The sequence below is a fragment of the Ranitomeya variabilis genome, chromosome 4 (genome assembly GCF_051348905.1).
Source record: "Ranitomeya variabilis isolate aRanVar5 chromosome 4, aRanVar5.hap1, whole genome shotgun sequence".
Classification (NCBI taxonomy): domain Eukaryota; kingdom Metazoa; phylum Chordata; class Amphibia; order Anura; family Dendrobatidae; genus Ranitomeya; species Ranitomeya variabilis.
In genome coordinates this window covers 691,669,113-691,687,099 of record NC_135235.1, presented here as the reverse complement: position 1 = coordinate 691,687,099, position 17,987 = coordinate 691,669,113, and the positions used below count along the sequence as shown (strand labels likewise).

Below are 17,987 nucleotides of genomic sequence, written 5' to 3'. Positions count from 1 at the left end.
ACTCGGAAGGGAAGGAGCACTGTTTTAGTTTTTCAAAGCAGAATTGGCTGGAATTGAGATTGGACGCCATGTCGCGTTTGGAGAGCCCCTGATGTGCCTGAACAGTGGAAACTCCCCAATTCTAACTGAAACCCTAACCCCAGCCCTAACCCTAGCCCTAACCCCAACCCTAACCCTAGCCCTAACCCTAGTCCTAACCCTAGCGCTACTTTCACACTAGCGTTTTTTTGCATACGTCGCAATGCGTCGTTTTGGCGAAAAAACGCATCCTGCAAAGTAGTCTGCAGGATGCGTTTTTTCCCCATAGACTAACATTAGCGACGCATTGACACACGTTGCAACGTGACAGTTGCGTCGTGTTGTGCCGGACCACCGGCAGCAAAAAACGTTACATGTAACTTTTTTTGTGCCGACGGTCCACCATTTCCGACCGCGCATGCGCAGCTGGAACTCCGCCCCCACCTCCCCGCACTCACAATGGGGCAGCGGATGCGTGGAAAAACAGCATCCGCTGCCCCCATTGTGCGGCGCTTGCACAGTATGCGTCGGTACGTCGGGCCGACGCAGCGCGACGGCCCCGTACCGACGCTAGTGTGAAAGTAGCCTAACGGGAAAATGGAAATAAATATATTTTTTTAAATTTTATTATTTTTCCCTAACTGAGGGGGTGATGAAGGGGGATTTGATTTACTTTTATAGCGTTTTTTGGGCAGATTTTTATGGTTGGCAGCCACACACTAAAAGACGCTTTTTATTGCAAAAAACAGTTTTTGCATCACCACATTTTGAGAGCTATAATTTATCCATATTTTGGCCCACAGAGTCACGTGAGATCTTGTTTTTTGCGGGACGAGTTGACGTTTTTATTGGTACCATTTTCGAGCACATGACATTTTTTGATCGCTTTTTATTCCGATTTTTGGGAGGCGGAATGAACAAAAACCAGCAATTCCTGAAATTCTTTTGGGGGGGGGGGGGGGGCGTTTAAACCATTCCACATGTGGTAAAATTGATAAAGCAGTTTTATTCTTCAGGTCAGTATGATTACAGCGATACCTCATTTCTGTAATTTTTTTATGTTTTGGCGCTTTTACACAATAAAAACTATTTTACATAAAAAATTATTGTTTTTGCATCGCTTTATTCTGAGAGCTATAACTTTTTTATTTTTCTGCTAATGATGCTGTATGGCGGCTTTTTTTTGCGGGACAAGATGACGTCTTCAGCGGTACCATGGTTATTTATATCCGTCTTTTTGATCGCGTGTTATTCCACTTTTTGTTTGGCGGTATGAGAATAAAGCGTTGTTTTTTGCCTCTTTTTTTGTTTTTGTTTTTTTACGGTGTTCACTGAAGAGGTTAACTAGTGATACAGTTTTATAGGTGGGGTCGTTACGGACGCGGCGATACTAAATATGTGTACTTTTATTGTGTGATTTTTTTTTATTTAGATAAAGAAATGTATTTATGAGAATATATTTTTTTTTTTCTTTATTTAGGATTTTTTTTTTTTTTTACACATGTGGACATTTTTTTAACTTTTTTACACCCACACCCGATCACCGTGGCGCTCAGCGCGAGACCGCGGTGATCGATGCGCCGTACTAGTACTGCTGCTGGCACAAATGCAGCGCCGGCAGCGCAGTACTAGTACGGCGCATGTCGCGAAGGGGTTAAAGATGCTTTTTATTGCAAAAAATAGTTTTCCAGGCTGTCCCTTCTGACAGCACCACCAGGAGGGTGTCCTTCATATCCTTGATAGGGACAGGAACACAGAAGAGGTTAAATAGCCGCTCCCCACCACCACCCTTCAGTGTTTTTCCTGTCCCTGTCAGGGACAGACGCAGGAGAGTGTTCTCCAGAATATAATGGAATTTAGCTGATGTTGATGTCAGGTGTGGTGGAGCTGCTGCTCCCGAATATGGCCATATCCTCCTGGAGGGGGCTCTGGGCCGCGGGAGTCCCCGTGGACGGAGACTCCATTGTATTGCAAGAATCCGATGGAGGTCCCTCATGCGTTATAGGTCGAGCTGTGGGCTCCCGTCTGCTACCTCATCCCTTCAGATGGACTCTGGGCAGCGGCTTCTGCGAAGTTGTCTGCCTGCCATCTCCCCGGTATGTGCTGTCGCCGCATGAGGCGGCGCCGTCTCTCCGAAGTTCCGGCACCATCTCCGGTGAAGACTTCCGGGGGGTGTGGCCAAATTTCCGTGGTTTGCGGCGCTGGCGGTTTCTGGTGTCCCGGAGGGCCGGGGCATGTCGGTGAAGCAAGGGGAGAGCCTGGGGCATGATGGTGCCGAAAGCAGATGGTCCCAAGCTGGTCAGCGTGCGTTCCAGATGACGCATGCGCACTACAGCTGGGGATCGGCAGATACCGAAAATTGGCAGCAGCTGAGCTCGGAAATAGGACGAATCAGATGTTTTGAAGTTGGGTAAGACTAATGACGGATATGAGACAACACACCTGACTTAGTAAGATGGAAGGTGCTAGCTGTCCAAATGTCCAGTCCCTAGAGCTACCCATGGACTATGAGTAAACGTGGTGGGGAAGTACCCAACAGGACTTTAGTTCTGATAGCTACAGGGCCTTCCTTTTACATTTTAGGACAAAGACATCCCTAAACGGTCTACTACAACCACTAAGAAGAAGGCTATCGGATGTCTGTTATGTACCGTCAAACTCCCAGATGGTTATAACAAGCAGCTATGCGAAGTGTGCATCGCTAAACTGCTCAAAGATGAACAGGCTTCTTTATTGACTAACAGACTATGATTAGAGATGAAGTCCAGGGTACTGTTTCAACATTGATGCCACCCCAATCCCCTCATCCTAAAAGGCCCAGCTGGGATGTGGACCTCCGCTCGGAAGAGGAAGAGGTATCCGTTTATTCCGACCCGGACTCGGGTGAAGGTGACAATTCCTCAGTAGTATTCCGGAGGAACGCAAAACATACCTTTTCTCATCTGAGAACACGGATGTGCTCCTAAAAGCAGTTAGAAGTACCATGAAAGTAGAGGACTCCACTGAACCGCTATCAGTTCAGGATGAGATGTTCGGCGGCCTGAGAACACGCAGAAACAGTATTTCTGGTTAACCATATAACGGCAATGATACTGGAAGAATCGGAAGATATGGGACAAAAGCTAGTAGTCCCGAGGGACTTCAAGTACCGTCTTCCCTTCGATCCGGAAGAAACTAAGGTCTGGGAGTCCGTACCGAAGATCGACATTCCGGTAGCTAAAGTCTCAAGGAAGACATCTATTCCTTTCTAAGACTCATCTGGTTTAAAAGACTCAATGGATAAAAGGTCGGAAGATCTCCTTAAAAAAAGCCTGGGAGTCATCAGCTGCCATTATGAAAACAAACATAGCGGCTACCTCTGTAGCGAAATCCATGAGACTCTGGGTAGACGAGCTGGAAGGTCACATTAATGACAGAACTCCCACAGAAGAAATTCTAAAATCACTGTCAATACTAAGAATGATGACTGATTTCATGGCAGATGCTTCAGCAGAGTCAGTGCGTTTTGCAGCTAGAAATAATGCGCTGTCAAATTCGGCAAGGCGGGCCTTGTGGCTGAGATCTTGGACAGGAGATACTCAGTCGAAAAACAAGCTTTGTTCGATTCCGTTCTCAGGATCTCATGTACTTGGTCCCGTCTTAGACAAACTGCTTGAGAAAGCATCTGATAAAAAGAAGGGCTTTCCCGAAGAAAAGCCAAAGAAAATGCCATTCTTTCGGAAAACTCGTTCCCACCCTAGGCAGGACTATAAAGGGAAAGGGAAATCTGGCAGATGGAGCTACCCTAAAGGCGGTAGAGGAAGAGGTTCCTTTCGAGACCAATCGTAGGGACCCAGCAGACAATGACGCCCACAATATAGGAGGGAGACTGCAGTACTTCCTAGAGGGCTGGCAGGATATCACTCAAAATCAGTGGATCCTTCAGACGGTCGCCTAAGGGTACAAGATAGCTTTCACTCAACTACCTCCCAGAAGCTGCTGCCTAACACGTACCGAGTCGCAAGCAGTCCATCAAAGATTGTTAACAGATATACAAGAACTTTCAGAACTGCAGGTCATAGTTCTGGTACCCCATCACCAGAAGTTTCATGGACATTACTCCAGTCTGTTCTACATAAAAAAAAACGAATGGAGAATACCGTACAATAATACACTTAAAGCCACTAAATCAGTGGGTAGCTTACAAACACTTCAAGATGGAGTCCCTCTGATCAATTATACCTTTAATTAAAAAAAAAAAAAAAAGAACTCAGTGATGTGCACGATAGATCTAAAACATGCGTATTGCCATGTACCCATCCATGCCTCACACCAGAAATTCCTCAGATTTGCAATAAAAGCCCACAAGAATATTCATCATTTCCAGTTGAGGTGCCTACCATTCGGTCTCGCTTCGGCTCCACAGATATTCACAAAACTCATGACAGACGACATGGCTCACTTAAGAGAAAAGAACGTTCTCATTGTCCCATACCTAGACGATCTGTTGATAGATGTGCCACATCAGATGGAAGAATCTTTATCATTGACCACGTCGCTCCTGGAGAGACTGGGGTGGATAATAAATTCAAATATATATTTTCGAAAATATTCCTGGGAGTACTGCTAGACTCCGAACGGGAATACTCTTTCCTGCCAGATCAAAAACAACAAACAATCAAGCCGAAATTTCAGGCGCTACTAAAACGCAGACACATATCCATCAGGAAAGCCATGAGGATTCTAGGTCTAATGACCTCATGTATTCCCAGCATACAGTGGAGCCAGTTTCATTCAAGAACCCTTCAAAAGGGAGGTCCTTTCAGTATGGGATGGCAAAAAAGATTTGTTGGACAACAAGATGTTGTTATCCAGAGAGGTAAAACAATCCCTATCTTGGTGGGTCAACATAAAGAACCTCAAAGAAGGGAGACCCTGGAGAGTGTCTTCATGCATAAATGTAACCACAAATGCAAGCTTAAGAGGCTGGGGAGCTCACATAGAAGGACGTTACCTTCAGGGAACATGGCCTACATTTGTACGCAACAGTTCCTCCAATTACAGGGAACTCAGCGCGGTTTGGGAAGCACTGAAAAGTTGTCAAAAGGAGGTGCAGGTGTGTCATCCCAGAATCTTCTCTGACAACTCGACCACGGTATCTTTCCTTCTTCATCAAGGAGGTCTGCGGTACCGTCACCTACAGGGATTGGCCGAATCAATATTCTCTTGGGCAGAGCGCACTGTGAAGTCCATCACAGTGGTACATCTAAAAGGTTCAAAGAACCAGATAGACTTTCTCAGCAAGGAAAGGGTGCAACCCTCAGAATGGTCTCTAAACAAAAAAGTCTTTGTTCAGCTAACCCAGCGATGGGGCACTCCACATTATTCACCTCAAGGCGAAATACAAAGACAAAAGAGTTTTTTTTCATTAACCCCTTCCCGACATGCGCCGTACTAGTACTGCGCTGCCGGCACTGCATTACTGACAGCCGCAGTACTAGTACGGCGGCTCGATCACCGCGGTCTCGCGCTGAGCGCCGCAGTGATCGGGTGCGGGTGTCAGCTGTATATGACAGCTGACACCCCGCAGCAATGCCCACGATCGGCGCTATCGCCGATCGCGGGCATTTAACCCCTCTGATGCCGCTGTCAATAGTGACAGCGGCATAGAGGGGGATCGCGCTGCTCCGGTGACCTGGAAGGAGTCCCCGGATCCAAGATGGCCGCGGGACTCCTTCCGGGTCATGAGATGACCCTGCTTGCCGGTGTCTGCTGAGAATCCTCATAGCAGGCGCCGGCAAGCCTGTGGAACGTGCTTGTCACATCGGTGATCAGACAGAGTGCTGTGCACACTGTCTGATCACCGATCTGTGATGTCCCCTCATGGGACAAAGTAAAAAAGTAAAAAAAAAAATGTTCCACATGTGTAAAAAAAAATAAAAAAAATTCCTAAAAAGAAAAAAAAAAAATTCCCATAAATACATTTCTTTATCTAAATAAAAAAAAAATCACACAATAAAAGTACACATATTTGGTATCGCCGCGTCCGTAACGACCCCACCTATAAAACTATATCACTAGTTAACCCCTTCAGTGAACACCGTAAAAAAAAAAAAAAAAAAAAAAAAACGAGGCAAAAAACAACGCTTTATTCTCATACTGCCAAACAAAAAGTGGAATAACACGCGATCAAAAAGACGGATATAAATAAGCATGGTACCGCTGAAAACGTCATCTTGTCCCGCAAAAATAAAGCCGCCATACAGCATCATCAGCAGAAAAATAAAAAAGTTATAGCTCTCAGAATAAAGCGATGCAAAAAATTATTTTTTTATATAAAATAGTTTTTATTGTGTAAAAGCGCCAAAACATAAAAAAATTACATAAATGAGGTATCGCTGTAATCGTACTGACCCGAAGAATAAAACTGCTTTATCCTTTTTACCAAACGCGGAACGGTATAAACGCCCCCCCTAAAAGAATTTCAGGAATTGCTGATTTTTGTTCATTCCGCCTCCCAAAAATAGGAATAAAAAGCGATCAAAAAATGTCATATACCCGAAAATGGTACCAATAAAAACGTCAACTCGTCCCGCAAAAAACAAGATCTCACATGACTCTGTGGACCAAAATCTGGAAAAATTATAGCTCTCAAAATGTGGTGATGCAAAAACTATTTTTTGCAATAAAAAGCGTCTTTTAGTGTGTGACGGCTGCCAATCATAAAAATCCGCTAATAAACCCGCTATAAAAGTAAATCAAATCCCCCTTCATCACCCCCTTAGTTAGGGAAAAATAATACAATTTAAAAAAATATATTTATTTCCATTTTCCCGTTAGGCTACTTTCACACTAGCGTCAGTACGGGGCCGTCACGCTGCGTCGGCCCGACATACTGACGCATACTGTGCAAGCGTCGCACAACGGGGGCAGCGGATGCTGTTTTTCCACGCATCCGCTGCCCCATTGTGAGGTGCGGGGAGGTGGGGGCGGAGTTCCAGCCGCGCATGCGCGGTCGGAAATGGTGGACCGTCGGCACAAAAAAAGTTACATGTAACGTTTGTTGCTGCCGGCGGTCCACCACAACACGACGCAACCGTCACACGACGCTTGCGACGTGTGTCAATATGTCGCTAATGTTAGTCTATGGGGAAAAAACGCATCCTGCAGATGACTTTGCAGGATGCATTTTTTCGCCAAAACGACGCATTGCGATGTATGCAAAAAAACGCTAGTGTGAAAGTAGCGCTAGGGTTAGGACTAGGGTTAGGGCTAGGGTTGGGGTTAGGGTTGGGGAATTTTCACTGTTTAGGCACATCAGGGGCTCTCCAAACGCGACATGGCGTCCGATCTCAACGCGTTTGTTTGCGTTAAAAATGCATGCGTTTTTATAGAAAAAAAACCAGAACACACACTGAAAAGTCACCCACCACCATCAAGGTGATAAAGGGATCCAAACCCTAACCCTACCCCTAAACTCACCCCTAACCGTTTAATGAACATTTTCTGACAGTCATAGTGCCACGATATTTCAGTGCCACGATATTTCAGTGCCACGATATTTCAGTGAAATACGTGGCACTGAAATATCGTGGCATTTACATGAAATACGTGGCACTGAAATATCGTGGCATTTACATGAAATACGTGGCACTTATATACGTGGCACTTATATACGTGGCACTTATATACGTGGCCACTGAAATATCGTGGCACTTATATACGTATATAAACGTATTTCAGTGCCACATATTTCAGTGCCACGTATTTCAGGTTAGGGTTAGGGGTAGGGTTAGGGTTTTTTGTTTTTTTCTCATTTTCTTGTGTTTTTCTATAAAAACGCATGCGTCTAAAAAACGCATGCGTTTTACCGCGTTTACATGCGTTTTTTCACACATGCGTTTTTAAAAAAACGCATTTAGATAAAAACGCAAGTGTGAAACCAGCCTTACCCTTGGGAAAATAAAAACGTGGGGGCTAAAATATAATTTTCGTGGAAAAAAATATATTTTTTATTTTCGCGGCTTTGCGTTATAAACTGTAGTGAAACACTTGGGTGTTCAAAGTTCTCACAACACATCTAGATAAGTTCCGTGGGGGGTCTAGTTTCCAATATGGGGTCACTTGTGGGGGGTTTCTACTGTTTAGGTACATCAGGGGCTCTGCAAATGTAACAAGACAGCTGCAGACCAATCCATCTAAGTCTGCATTTCAAACGGCGCTCCTTCCCTTCCGAGCTCTGCCGTGCGCACAAACAGTGGTTCCCCCCCCCACATATGGGGTATCAGCGTACTCAGGACAAATTGGACAACAACTTTTGTTGTCCAATTTCTCCTGTTACCCTTGGGAAAATAAAAACGTGGGGGCTAAAATATAATTTTTGTGGAAAAAAAAATATTTTTTATTTTCACGGCTCTGCGTGATAAACTGTAGTGAAACACTTGTTGGTTCAAAGTTCTCACAACACATCTAGATAAGTTCCGTGGGGGGTCTAGTTTCCAATATGGGGTCACTTGTGGGGGGTTTCTACTGCTTAGGTACATCAGGGGCTCTGCAAATGCAACATGACACCTGCAGACCAATCCATCTAAGTCTGCATTTCAAACGGCGCTCCTTCCCTTCCGAGCTCTGCCGTGCGCCCAAACCGTGGTTCCCCCCAATGTATGGGGTATCAGCGTACTCAGGACAAATTGGACAATAACTTTTGTGGTCCAATTTCTCCTGTTACCCTTGGGGGAAAAAATTGCGGGCTAAAACATCATTTAGTGGAAAGAAAAAATTATTTTTTAATTTTCATAGCGCTACATTCTAAACGTTAGTGAAACAATTGGGGGTTAAAAGTGCTCACCACACATCTAGATAAGTTCCTTAGGGGGTCTTCTTTCCAAAATGGTGTCACTTGTGGGGGTTTCCACTGTTTAGGCACGTCAGGGGCTCTCCAAACACGACATGGGTTCCGATCTCAATTCCAGCCAATTTTGCATTGAAAAGTCAAATGGCGCTCCTTCCCTTCCGAGCTCTGCCATGCGCCCAAACAGTGGTTTATCCCCATATATGAAGTATCAGCGTACTCAGGACAAATTGCACAACAACTTTTGGGGTCCAATTTATCCTGCTACCCTTGGGAAAATAAAATTTTTGGGGCAAAAAGATCATTTTTGTGAAAATTAATATTAATTTTTTTTTACGGCTCTACATTATAAACTTCTGTGAAGCACTTGGAGGTTCAAAGTTCTCACCACACATCTAGATAAGTTCCTTAGGGGGTCTTCTTTCCAAAATGGTGTCACTTGTGGGGTTTCCACTGTTTAGGCACGTCAGGGGCTCTCCAAACACGACATGGGTTCCGATCTCAATTCCAGCCAATTTTGCATTGAAAAGTCAAATGGCGCTCCTTCCCTTCCGAGCTCTGCCATGTGCCCAATCAATGGTTTACCCCAACATGTGGGGTATCGGCGTACTCAGGACAAATTGTACAACGACTTTTTTGGTCCAATTTCTCCTGTTACCCTTGGGAAAATTAAAAATTCTGGGCTAAAAAAAATATTTTTGAGGAAAGGAAACATTTATTATTTTCACGGCTCTGCGTTATAAACTTCTGTGAAGCACTTGGGATTCCAAAGTGCTCACCACACATCTAGATAAGTTCCCTTGGGGGTCTAGTTTCCAAAATGGGGTCACTTGTGGGGAGTTCCTACTGTTTAGGCACATCAGGGGCTCTGCAAACGCAACCTGACGCCCGCAGAGCATTCCATCAAAGTCTGCATTTCAAAATGTCACTACTTCCCTTCCGAACCCCGACGTGTGCCAAAACAGTGGTTTACCCCCACATATGGGGTATCATCGTACTCAGGACAAACTGGACAACAACATTTGGTGTCCAATTTCTCCTATTACCCTTGGGAAAATAAAAAATTCCGGGCTAAAATCATTTTTGAGGAAAGAAAAATTATTTTTTATTTTCACGGCTCTGCGTTATAAACTTCTGTGAAGCACCTGGGGGTTTTAAGTGCTCACTATGCATCTAGATAAGTTCCTTGGGGGGTCTAGTTTCCAAAATGGGGTCACTTGATGGGGAGCTCCAATGTTTAGGCACACGGGGGCTCTCCAAACGCGACATAATGAGGTATCAGCGTACTCAGGACAAATTGGACAACAACGTTCATGGTCCAGTTTCTCCTTTTACCCTTGGGAAAATAAAAAAATTGTTCCTAAAATCATTTTTGTGACAAAAAAGTTAAATGTTCATTTTTTTACTTCCATGTTGCTTCTGCTGCTGTGAAACACCTGAAGGGTTAATCAACTTCTTGAATGTGGTTTTGAGCACCTTGAGGGGTGCAGTTTTTAGAATGGTGTCACTTTTGGGTATTTTCAGCCATATAGAACCCTCAAAATGACTTCAAATGTGAGGTGGTCCCTAAAAAAAATGGTTTTGTAAATTTTGTTGTAAAAATGAGAAATCACTGGTCAAATTTTAACCCTTATAACTTCCTAGCAAAAAAAAAAATTTGTTTCCAAAATTGTGCTGATGTAAAGTAGACATGTGGGAAATGTTATTTATTAACTATTTTGTGTCACATACCTCTCTGGTTTAACAGAATAAAATTTCAAAATGTGAAAATTGCGAAATTTTCAAAATTTTCGCCAAATTTCTGTTTTTTTCACAAATAAACGCAGAAATTATCGGTCTAAATTTACCACTAACATGAAGCCCAATATGTCACGAAAAAACAATCTCAGAATAGCTAGGATCCGTTGAAGCGTTCCTGAGTTATTACCTCATAAAGGGACACTGGTCAGAATTGCAAAAAACGGCCAGGTCATTAAGGCCAAAATAGGCTGGGTCATGAAGGGGTTAAAGTATTGAGTTTTTTTAATCCATTCCAACTCTTTCTTTTTAAGTAACCGTATATGGTCACCCCCCCCTTCTCTGAACCGGTACCATATCAATAATACGGAACCGCAATTGTTTTTCAGTATGACATTTTTACGTGAAATGTTTTGACACTGGTAGATCCAAACGTTTCTTCCTTATGGTATGTCGGTGTTGATTGATTCTGGTCTTGAAATCACACGTAGTTTCACCGACAAACCATAAGGAACAAGGACACTGAAGTAAATATACAACAAACTCTGAGTCGCATGTCAAATAATGCTGTATCCTATATTCTTCATTCGTGATTGGATGAAAGAAATTAGTCCCCTTGAGCATCAAATTACAGTTAATACAGGACAAGCATGGAAAACAACCTTTCCTACTGTTACCAGTAAGTGTGGCCTGACCCTGTTTTTTGAATGACCCTATATCAGACTTCAGAGTAGACGCAATAGTTAGACTACGTTTATATGAGAAAATTGGTGGTTTAGAAAACTCCTTCACTTCGGGAGAACATTTATATAGCATACCCCAATGTTTGCATATAATGTCAGCAATTTTGCCACTCTCCTCACAATACGACGTTACAAAAGGAATCCGATCAAATTCTTTCAGTTTAGGTTTTTTCTGTAATAATTCTTTTCTCGATAATATATCAACCTTATTCTTCTGTATTTGCAACAATTTTTTGGGATAACCTCTTTCAGAGAATTTCTTACATGTCGCTTCCATAGATTTTTTTGTTAAAGAATCTTCATTACTTTCAATTCTTTTAACCCGTAAAAGCTGACTGTATGGGATTGACGCTTTAGTTTTTCTAGGGTGTTGACTATTGAAAAGCAATAAATCATTTTTATCTGTGGCTTTAGTAAACAATTGAGTAGTCAATTTACCTTTCTCAATTTGAACATTAACATCCAAAAATGTAATGTTAGTACATGAGTGTACAGGGGTGAATTTAATTGTTTCATCAATTGTATTCAGGTAGTCATGAAATTTAAATAAGGACTCCGTTGTACCCGTCCATACGAGGAAGACATCGTCTATATATAAAAAAATATTTTAAATGCACTTTTTGTACATTTTCGGTCTTGATCCACAGACCTTCCGTTGCATTGCTTTGGGACTCCTTGCTTCTCTCCTCTCCTCTATCCCCTTGTCTGTTTTGCTTGGTGGTGTGGGGTTTGGCGCCGACCTTATCCCCCGGCTGCAGTATATGGGTTAGGCCGGGATCACACATACGCGAGATACGGCCGAGTCTCGCAGGTGAAAACTGAGCTCTGGCCCGGCACTCTGGACCGGAGCGTGCGACCACACAGCAATACATGGAGCTGCACGCCCCGCTTCCAAGTGCCGGCCCCAGAGGAGGGATTTCACCTGCGAGACTCGGCCGTATCTCGTGTATGTGTGATCCCGGCCTTAGGGAGCTTTCAGAGCAAGAGCATGTGCATTGTAAAGACAGCCATGTTATTGGCTGCATCCGACCATGTGATCGGATCAGCTGGCTACTTAAGATCAGTGAGTTGGCGATTTAGACCATGCCCCCTTGAGGAAGCGAGTCTTCATACTCGCGAAACGTACGTCGGGTTTGCGGTCACAGCGTGGACAAGAGGAGACACAATATGGGTAATTAACCCTTGATTTATTGATGCGTATCTTATGCTACCTATGTCTGATACATTGTAATTGTTTTTAGCAATGCATGCTAGCACTAAACATGGTGATAGTTATAGGTGGGACTGATTAGTCTTGGTACAAACAAATGACTAACTGATTGTCCTACCTGTTTAAGTTACATTGCTTATGTGCAATGCTTTCTACATGTATGTGTACTTATTTAGCATAATATCTTGTCGTGATCCACCCCGTGACTGTTACTACTCTTTTTGGGATCACACTATTTTATCATATCCTATTGTATGTATTTGTATTTAGTCTGTGGTTAATATCTACCCTTAATAAAAATATTTATATTTTGAGATACATTATGACTCAAGTTCTCCTCATTTAATTGATCTTTTTGAGTCTGTATTTTTTGATATCTTTGATTGTGTGTATATATACTGGTGACCTATATAATCAACGGCTGACAATCTTTTAGGGTAGGCGTGTGGCAAAGGGCAACCACATAGTGCACACTCATTCTTTACTTTACCAGCGCATTTTTTCCCCTGAGGAAAAAAAACATAGGAAAAGACTGCATCAGGGCACGTTCACGAAGGTCTCTTACCAAGGCAGCAGTGATAGGTACCGGATTACTAGGGGAGCGAACCAGATCCTTCAGTCTAGACAAGGTCCTGTGACTGGGCTGATCACTGCATCTGCAGGTCTTCGGCTGGGGGTTTGCATGGGACCTCTCCGAGGCTCTATCCGGCTCCTGCTGACCGACGGGAGCTTCTGGTTCATCCATTGCTGCAGATGGGCTCACAAGAAGCCCTGCAGCATTCTGTGCACCTTAAATAGGCCCTCCCACAGATCCAGAGTATCAGCAGGGGTATGGCCAGGGGTTCTGCCCCCTCCCCGTGCAGGTCACCCGCAGCTTCCTTCTAGCCCCTAATCGCCCCCCCTCGCCACTGCACCTGCATGCCGCAGAACAGCGGAGTCTGTAACAGTAGCTGGCCGGACCGCCGCACACAGCCATGCCAGGCGCCCCGGACAAGACAACAGGCGAGGCACAGGAGCCCAGAGGAATAGGAAGATCGGATGGACTCAGGAGGAGGGGGGGGCGGAATACTTACCTCTGTCGCTGGCCTCAGGAGACGGACATCCCCAGACTCCGCTCACTGCCGTGGAGCCATAACTGGACCCACCGTAACGCTTCCAGGGACCCGCACTGACCGAGGTAGGAGGCCCCCTCGCTACCTGGGTCGGTCAGCCGGCCTGGGTATCCAGATGAAATACAGATGATCTGTAGGGCATCCTGTCCTCCAGGAACAGGAAACCAACTGATGCATGGGAGAGGTGCCCCCTTATGTATCTGTAGGTTTCCTGTTCCTGAAGGGCGGATCCCCTCTCTCTGTGGTGCTGTCATGGACGACCGATAAAAAAAGCCTCAAAAGCTACTCTAGCCAGATGGATTAAATCTACCATTTGTGCCCCGTATATTTCAGCTGGTGAATCTCCTCCAGAGAATCTTAAAGCTCACTCACTGAGAGCAGTCTCTGCTTCTTGGGCAGAGAGCGGGTGCAGCATCCATGGACCAAATTTGCCGGGTATTTGGTAGGTCTCCTGCTGGTGCTGTCAGGAGGGACGTCCTGGAACGTAGGAATTAGTCCTACCGGTAATAGTGTTTCCAGGAGTCCATCATGACAGCACCCCTTACTTACCCTCCCTTGAATTTCCTGTCTAATGTGCGATATGAACATGCATAGAGAGGAAGTTCAATAAAATTGTGTTGCACCCATCCTGGTGTGGTACTTTGGAAAATCACTGAAGGGTGGAGGTGGGGAGGGGCTATTTAACCTCTTCTGTGTTCCTGTCCCTATCAAGGATATGAAGGACAACCTCCTGGTGGTGCTGTCATGATGGACTCCTGGAAACACTATTACAGGTAGGACTAATTCCTATTTTTGCGTCACCACATTTTCAGAGCTATAATTTTTCCATATTTTGGTCCACAGTCATGTGATGTCTTGTTTTTTGCGGAACGAGTTGACGTTTTTATCGGTACTGTTTTCGGGCACATGACATTTTTTGATCGCTTTTTATTCCGATTTTTGTTAGGTAGAATGACCAAAAACCAGCTATTCATGAATTTCTTTTGTGGGAGCGATTATACCATTCCACCTTTGGTAAAACTGGTAAAGCAGTTTTATTATTCAGGACAGTACAATTAGGCTAGGTTCACATTTGCGTTGCAGCAGCCCGTTCAGCACATATGCTAACGGGCTGCTGCTAGAGCAAGTGCCAGCATTTACACCCCCGCTAGTGCAGATAGAGCTCTGCTAGCTTTATCTGCGCTAGCAGTGACAGACCCGGAAACGCTGCAGCCCGTGTCTCCGGGTCCCTCACTCAATCACGGCACATCCCTAGCACACGCCCATTGTGGGCGTGTGCTAGCGATGCGTCCGACATTGCAGTCAATGGCGGCCGTAACGGACTACGTTACACCGCGTTTATGCTGCGGTGTAACGTAGTCCGTCTAACGGACGCCACTAACGCAATGTGAACCCAGCCTTACAGCGATACCTCATTTATATCATTTTTTGTGTTTTGGCGCTTTTATACAATAAAAACTATTTTATATAAAAAGTAATTGTTTTTGCATCGCTTTATTCTGAGAGCTATAACTTATTTTTTTATCTGATGAAGCTGTATGGCGGCTCGTTATTTTGCAGGACAAGATGACGTTTTCAGCGGTGTTTGTTTGATCGCAGTGTTCTCAGTGTTAATGTGCCAGGAGCAGTCCGTGACCGCTCCTGGCACATAGTGCCGGATGTGAGCTGTGATAATCAGCTGAGACCCAGCCGCAATCCCCCCGTGAGCTCGGCTGATCGACGTCATATGACGTACTATACCGTCGATTGTCATACGGGCCCACCCCACCTCAACGGGATAGTACGTCTAATGTCAGAAAGGGGTTAAGGGCTACCACGGAGTAAAAGACTCATAACTGGGGCAGGGCGATCTCACCACAATCAAACTATCATACAGGAGAACATTTAGGCCATGTTCACACTTTGCGGTTTTTGCCGCGGATCCGCGGCGATTTTGATGCTGCGGGTCCGCAGCAGTTTCAATTGCGTTTACATTAACATGTAAACCCTATGGAAACCGCAAACCGCAGTGCACATGCTGTGGGAAAAACCGCGCAGAAATGCAGCGGTTTACAACCCGCAGCATGTCACTTCTTTGTGCAGAATCGCAGCGATTCTGCACCCATAGAAATGCATTGATCCGCTTACTTCCCGCATGGGGCTGTGCCCACGTTGCGGGAAGTAAGCGGATAATGTGCGGGACTCTCCTCCAGGCCCTGGGAACCATATTTGTGCGTAAAAAAAAAAAAGAATTAAAATAAAAAATGATGCTATACTCACCTCTCAGCGCTGCCCGCGGCCGTCTGGTCAGAGTTGCTGTGCGAACAGGACCTGCGGTGACGTCGCGGTCACATGACCGTGACGTCACGATGGTCCTTTTTGGCACAGCATCTTTGGAACCGGAGCGCCGCGGTTTTGCCCTGCAGATTTATCAATTCCGCTGCGGGATAAACCCGCAGAGCACACCGCAAAGTGTGCACATAGCCTTAGGCTATGTGCACACGTAGGAAATGTAGTGCAGAATTTTCTGCACTAAATCTGCACCTGCAGTTTCGGTGCAGTTTCGGTGCAGTACAATGTAAATCAATGTGAAAAAAAAAGCTGTGCACATGGTGCAGAAAAATCCGCGCAGAAACGCTGCAGAACTGCACAAAAGAAGCGACGTGCACTTCTTTGAAATCTGCATCGTTTCTGCGCAGATTTTTCTTCACCATCTGCACAGCTTTTTTTTTTCACATTGATTTACATTGTACTGTAAATCACAGTGCAGTTCTGCAGCGTTTCTGCACTAAATCTGCATCGTGTGCACATACCCATAAAGAAAATACATTTTTTTATTCTAATACATCCCCAACAATAATGTATGTATGAGGGGAGAGGTCCAACAGTTAAACAGAGTTGCACTCATTTATAGTGTACCATTGAAGCTACTATGAGTCCTGTACAGAAGAGGACAGAAAATATTAGTGCCCCCCATTTTAGAAGAGATTGTGCAGTAATCTGAATTCCTTTTCAGATTGTAATGACGTGGAGTGAATCCATGAAACCAGGGCTCGAGCTAACACATCTCCTGCAGGTGTGAATGATCACGATCCTTCTTGAAGTTAGTCAGTTTAAAAAAAAAAATTTGACAAGTCAGGATAAAGGGAAACTCTGCTGTTATTGTATAGAGATTCACTCTTAGCCTCACTGCACATTTAATGTTGTTGATCATAAAAGTGAAGTTTGGCCAGAAAGACTGGACCTGGTCTTGTAGGGACCATTTGAGCACATTCAGCAGCACAGAAGGGGGAGAAGGGAGATTCATCCAGTATCAGGATTCTAGGAATCCAACAGCATCATTACCCTCCGCTTTCTCTTACAGGCCCATTATAACAATTTTCCTCAAGTGATTTTCCACCTTGTCAAAACTTTCTACGTACGCAGTTTGGCTTTGTAGTTTACAGATCTGGGCAGATAAGTCAGCGTCTCCTAAACCAAGGGGGTAGGTGGATCCTCCAGGCTATAGGTTCTATAGAAAAGGGCTTTTCATGCCCAAAGTCATTTGAACAGTTTTGGATGAAGGAGAATGTTATGGCCTAGAGGCAAAATGGTGATCATGGTAATATAGCCGGACTACACCACCGATAAAGCAGTCACAGCCGGTGACTGAGAAGAATCTGTGACTTCTCTGCATTTAGTGGTTACTACTCACCTGGGTAGTCATATGTAGGAATCTCCTCTTTACACCAATCATCATCCCTCACATATGTCTCTGTAGTATTAATATGGGTCAGATCTTCACCCTGAAACAAATATTGTAAATGTCACAGACAGATGGAGAAGTCACATCTATGATCAACTCTAATCCTGCCATCTCCACTGTTCTCATTACACAAGTATAAAACATAATACTGGGGGATAAAACAAGACTGAGCACAAAACCTTCACAGCCATCTACACATCATAGGGAAGATCTCATGACACCTTCTCTCCATCTACCTGATGATCCTGAGGAACATTGGGATCTTCTTGTTTACAGTCCTGTGGAAGAAGAGGACAGGGACATCTCTCTGGTGTTGTCCTCTTACTGGATAGATCTGGAGGAAACACATACATGGACTGATTTAATTCTTTACATACAATTATAGGCCGTGTGTATTTAGTCCTGTCTATTACCTGGTGATGTGAGGAGCTGGGGAACCTCCATCATGACGACCTTGAACAGATCTTTGTGTCTTTCTAAATACTCCCACTCCTCCATGGAGAAATAGATAGCGACATCCTGACACCTTATAGGAACCTGACATACAATGATACCGTCATCCCCCCAATCCCTTTATAGTGTTACTGTATAATGTCCCAGCATTCCCAGCAGT

At 44.5% G+C, this 17,987-nt stretch overlaps 1 protein-coding gene across 1 annotated transcript in view; it reads right to left on the bottom strand.

Moving 5' to 3' along the window:
* The window catches only part of LOC143767639 (uncharacterized), a 77,390-nt gene that overhangs the window by 30,324 nt on the left and 29,079 nt on the right, over window positions 1–17,987 (bottom strand). The window contains exons 10-12 of the mRNA XM_077256084.1: window positions 17,788–17,911; window positions 17,611–17,708; window positions 17,324–17,414 (exon numbers count right to left, since the gene is read on the bottom strand). Of these exons, the coding sequence (XP_077112199.1) occupies window positions 17,324–17,414; window positions 17,611–17,708; window positions 17,788–17,911 (313 nt within the window). The remainder of the gene's footprint in view (window positions 1–17,323; window positions 17,415–17,610; window positions 17,709–17,787; window positions 17,912–17,987) is intronic.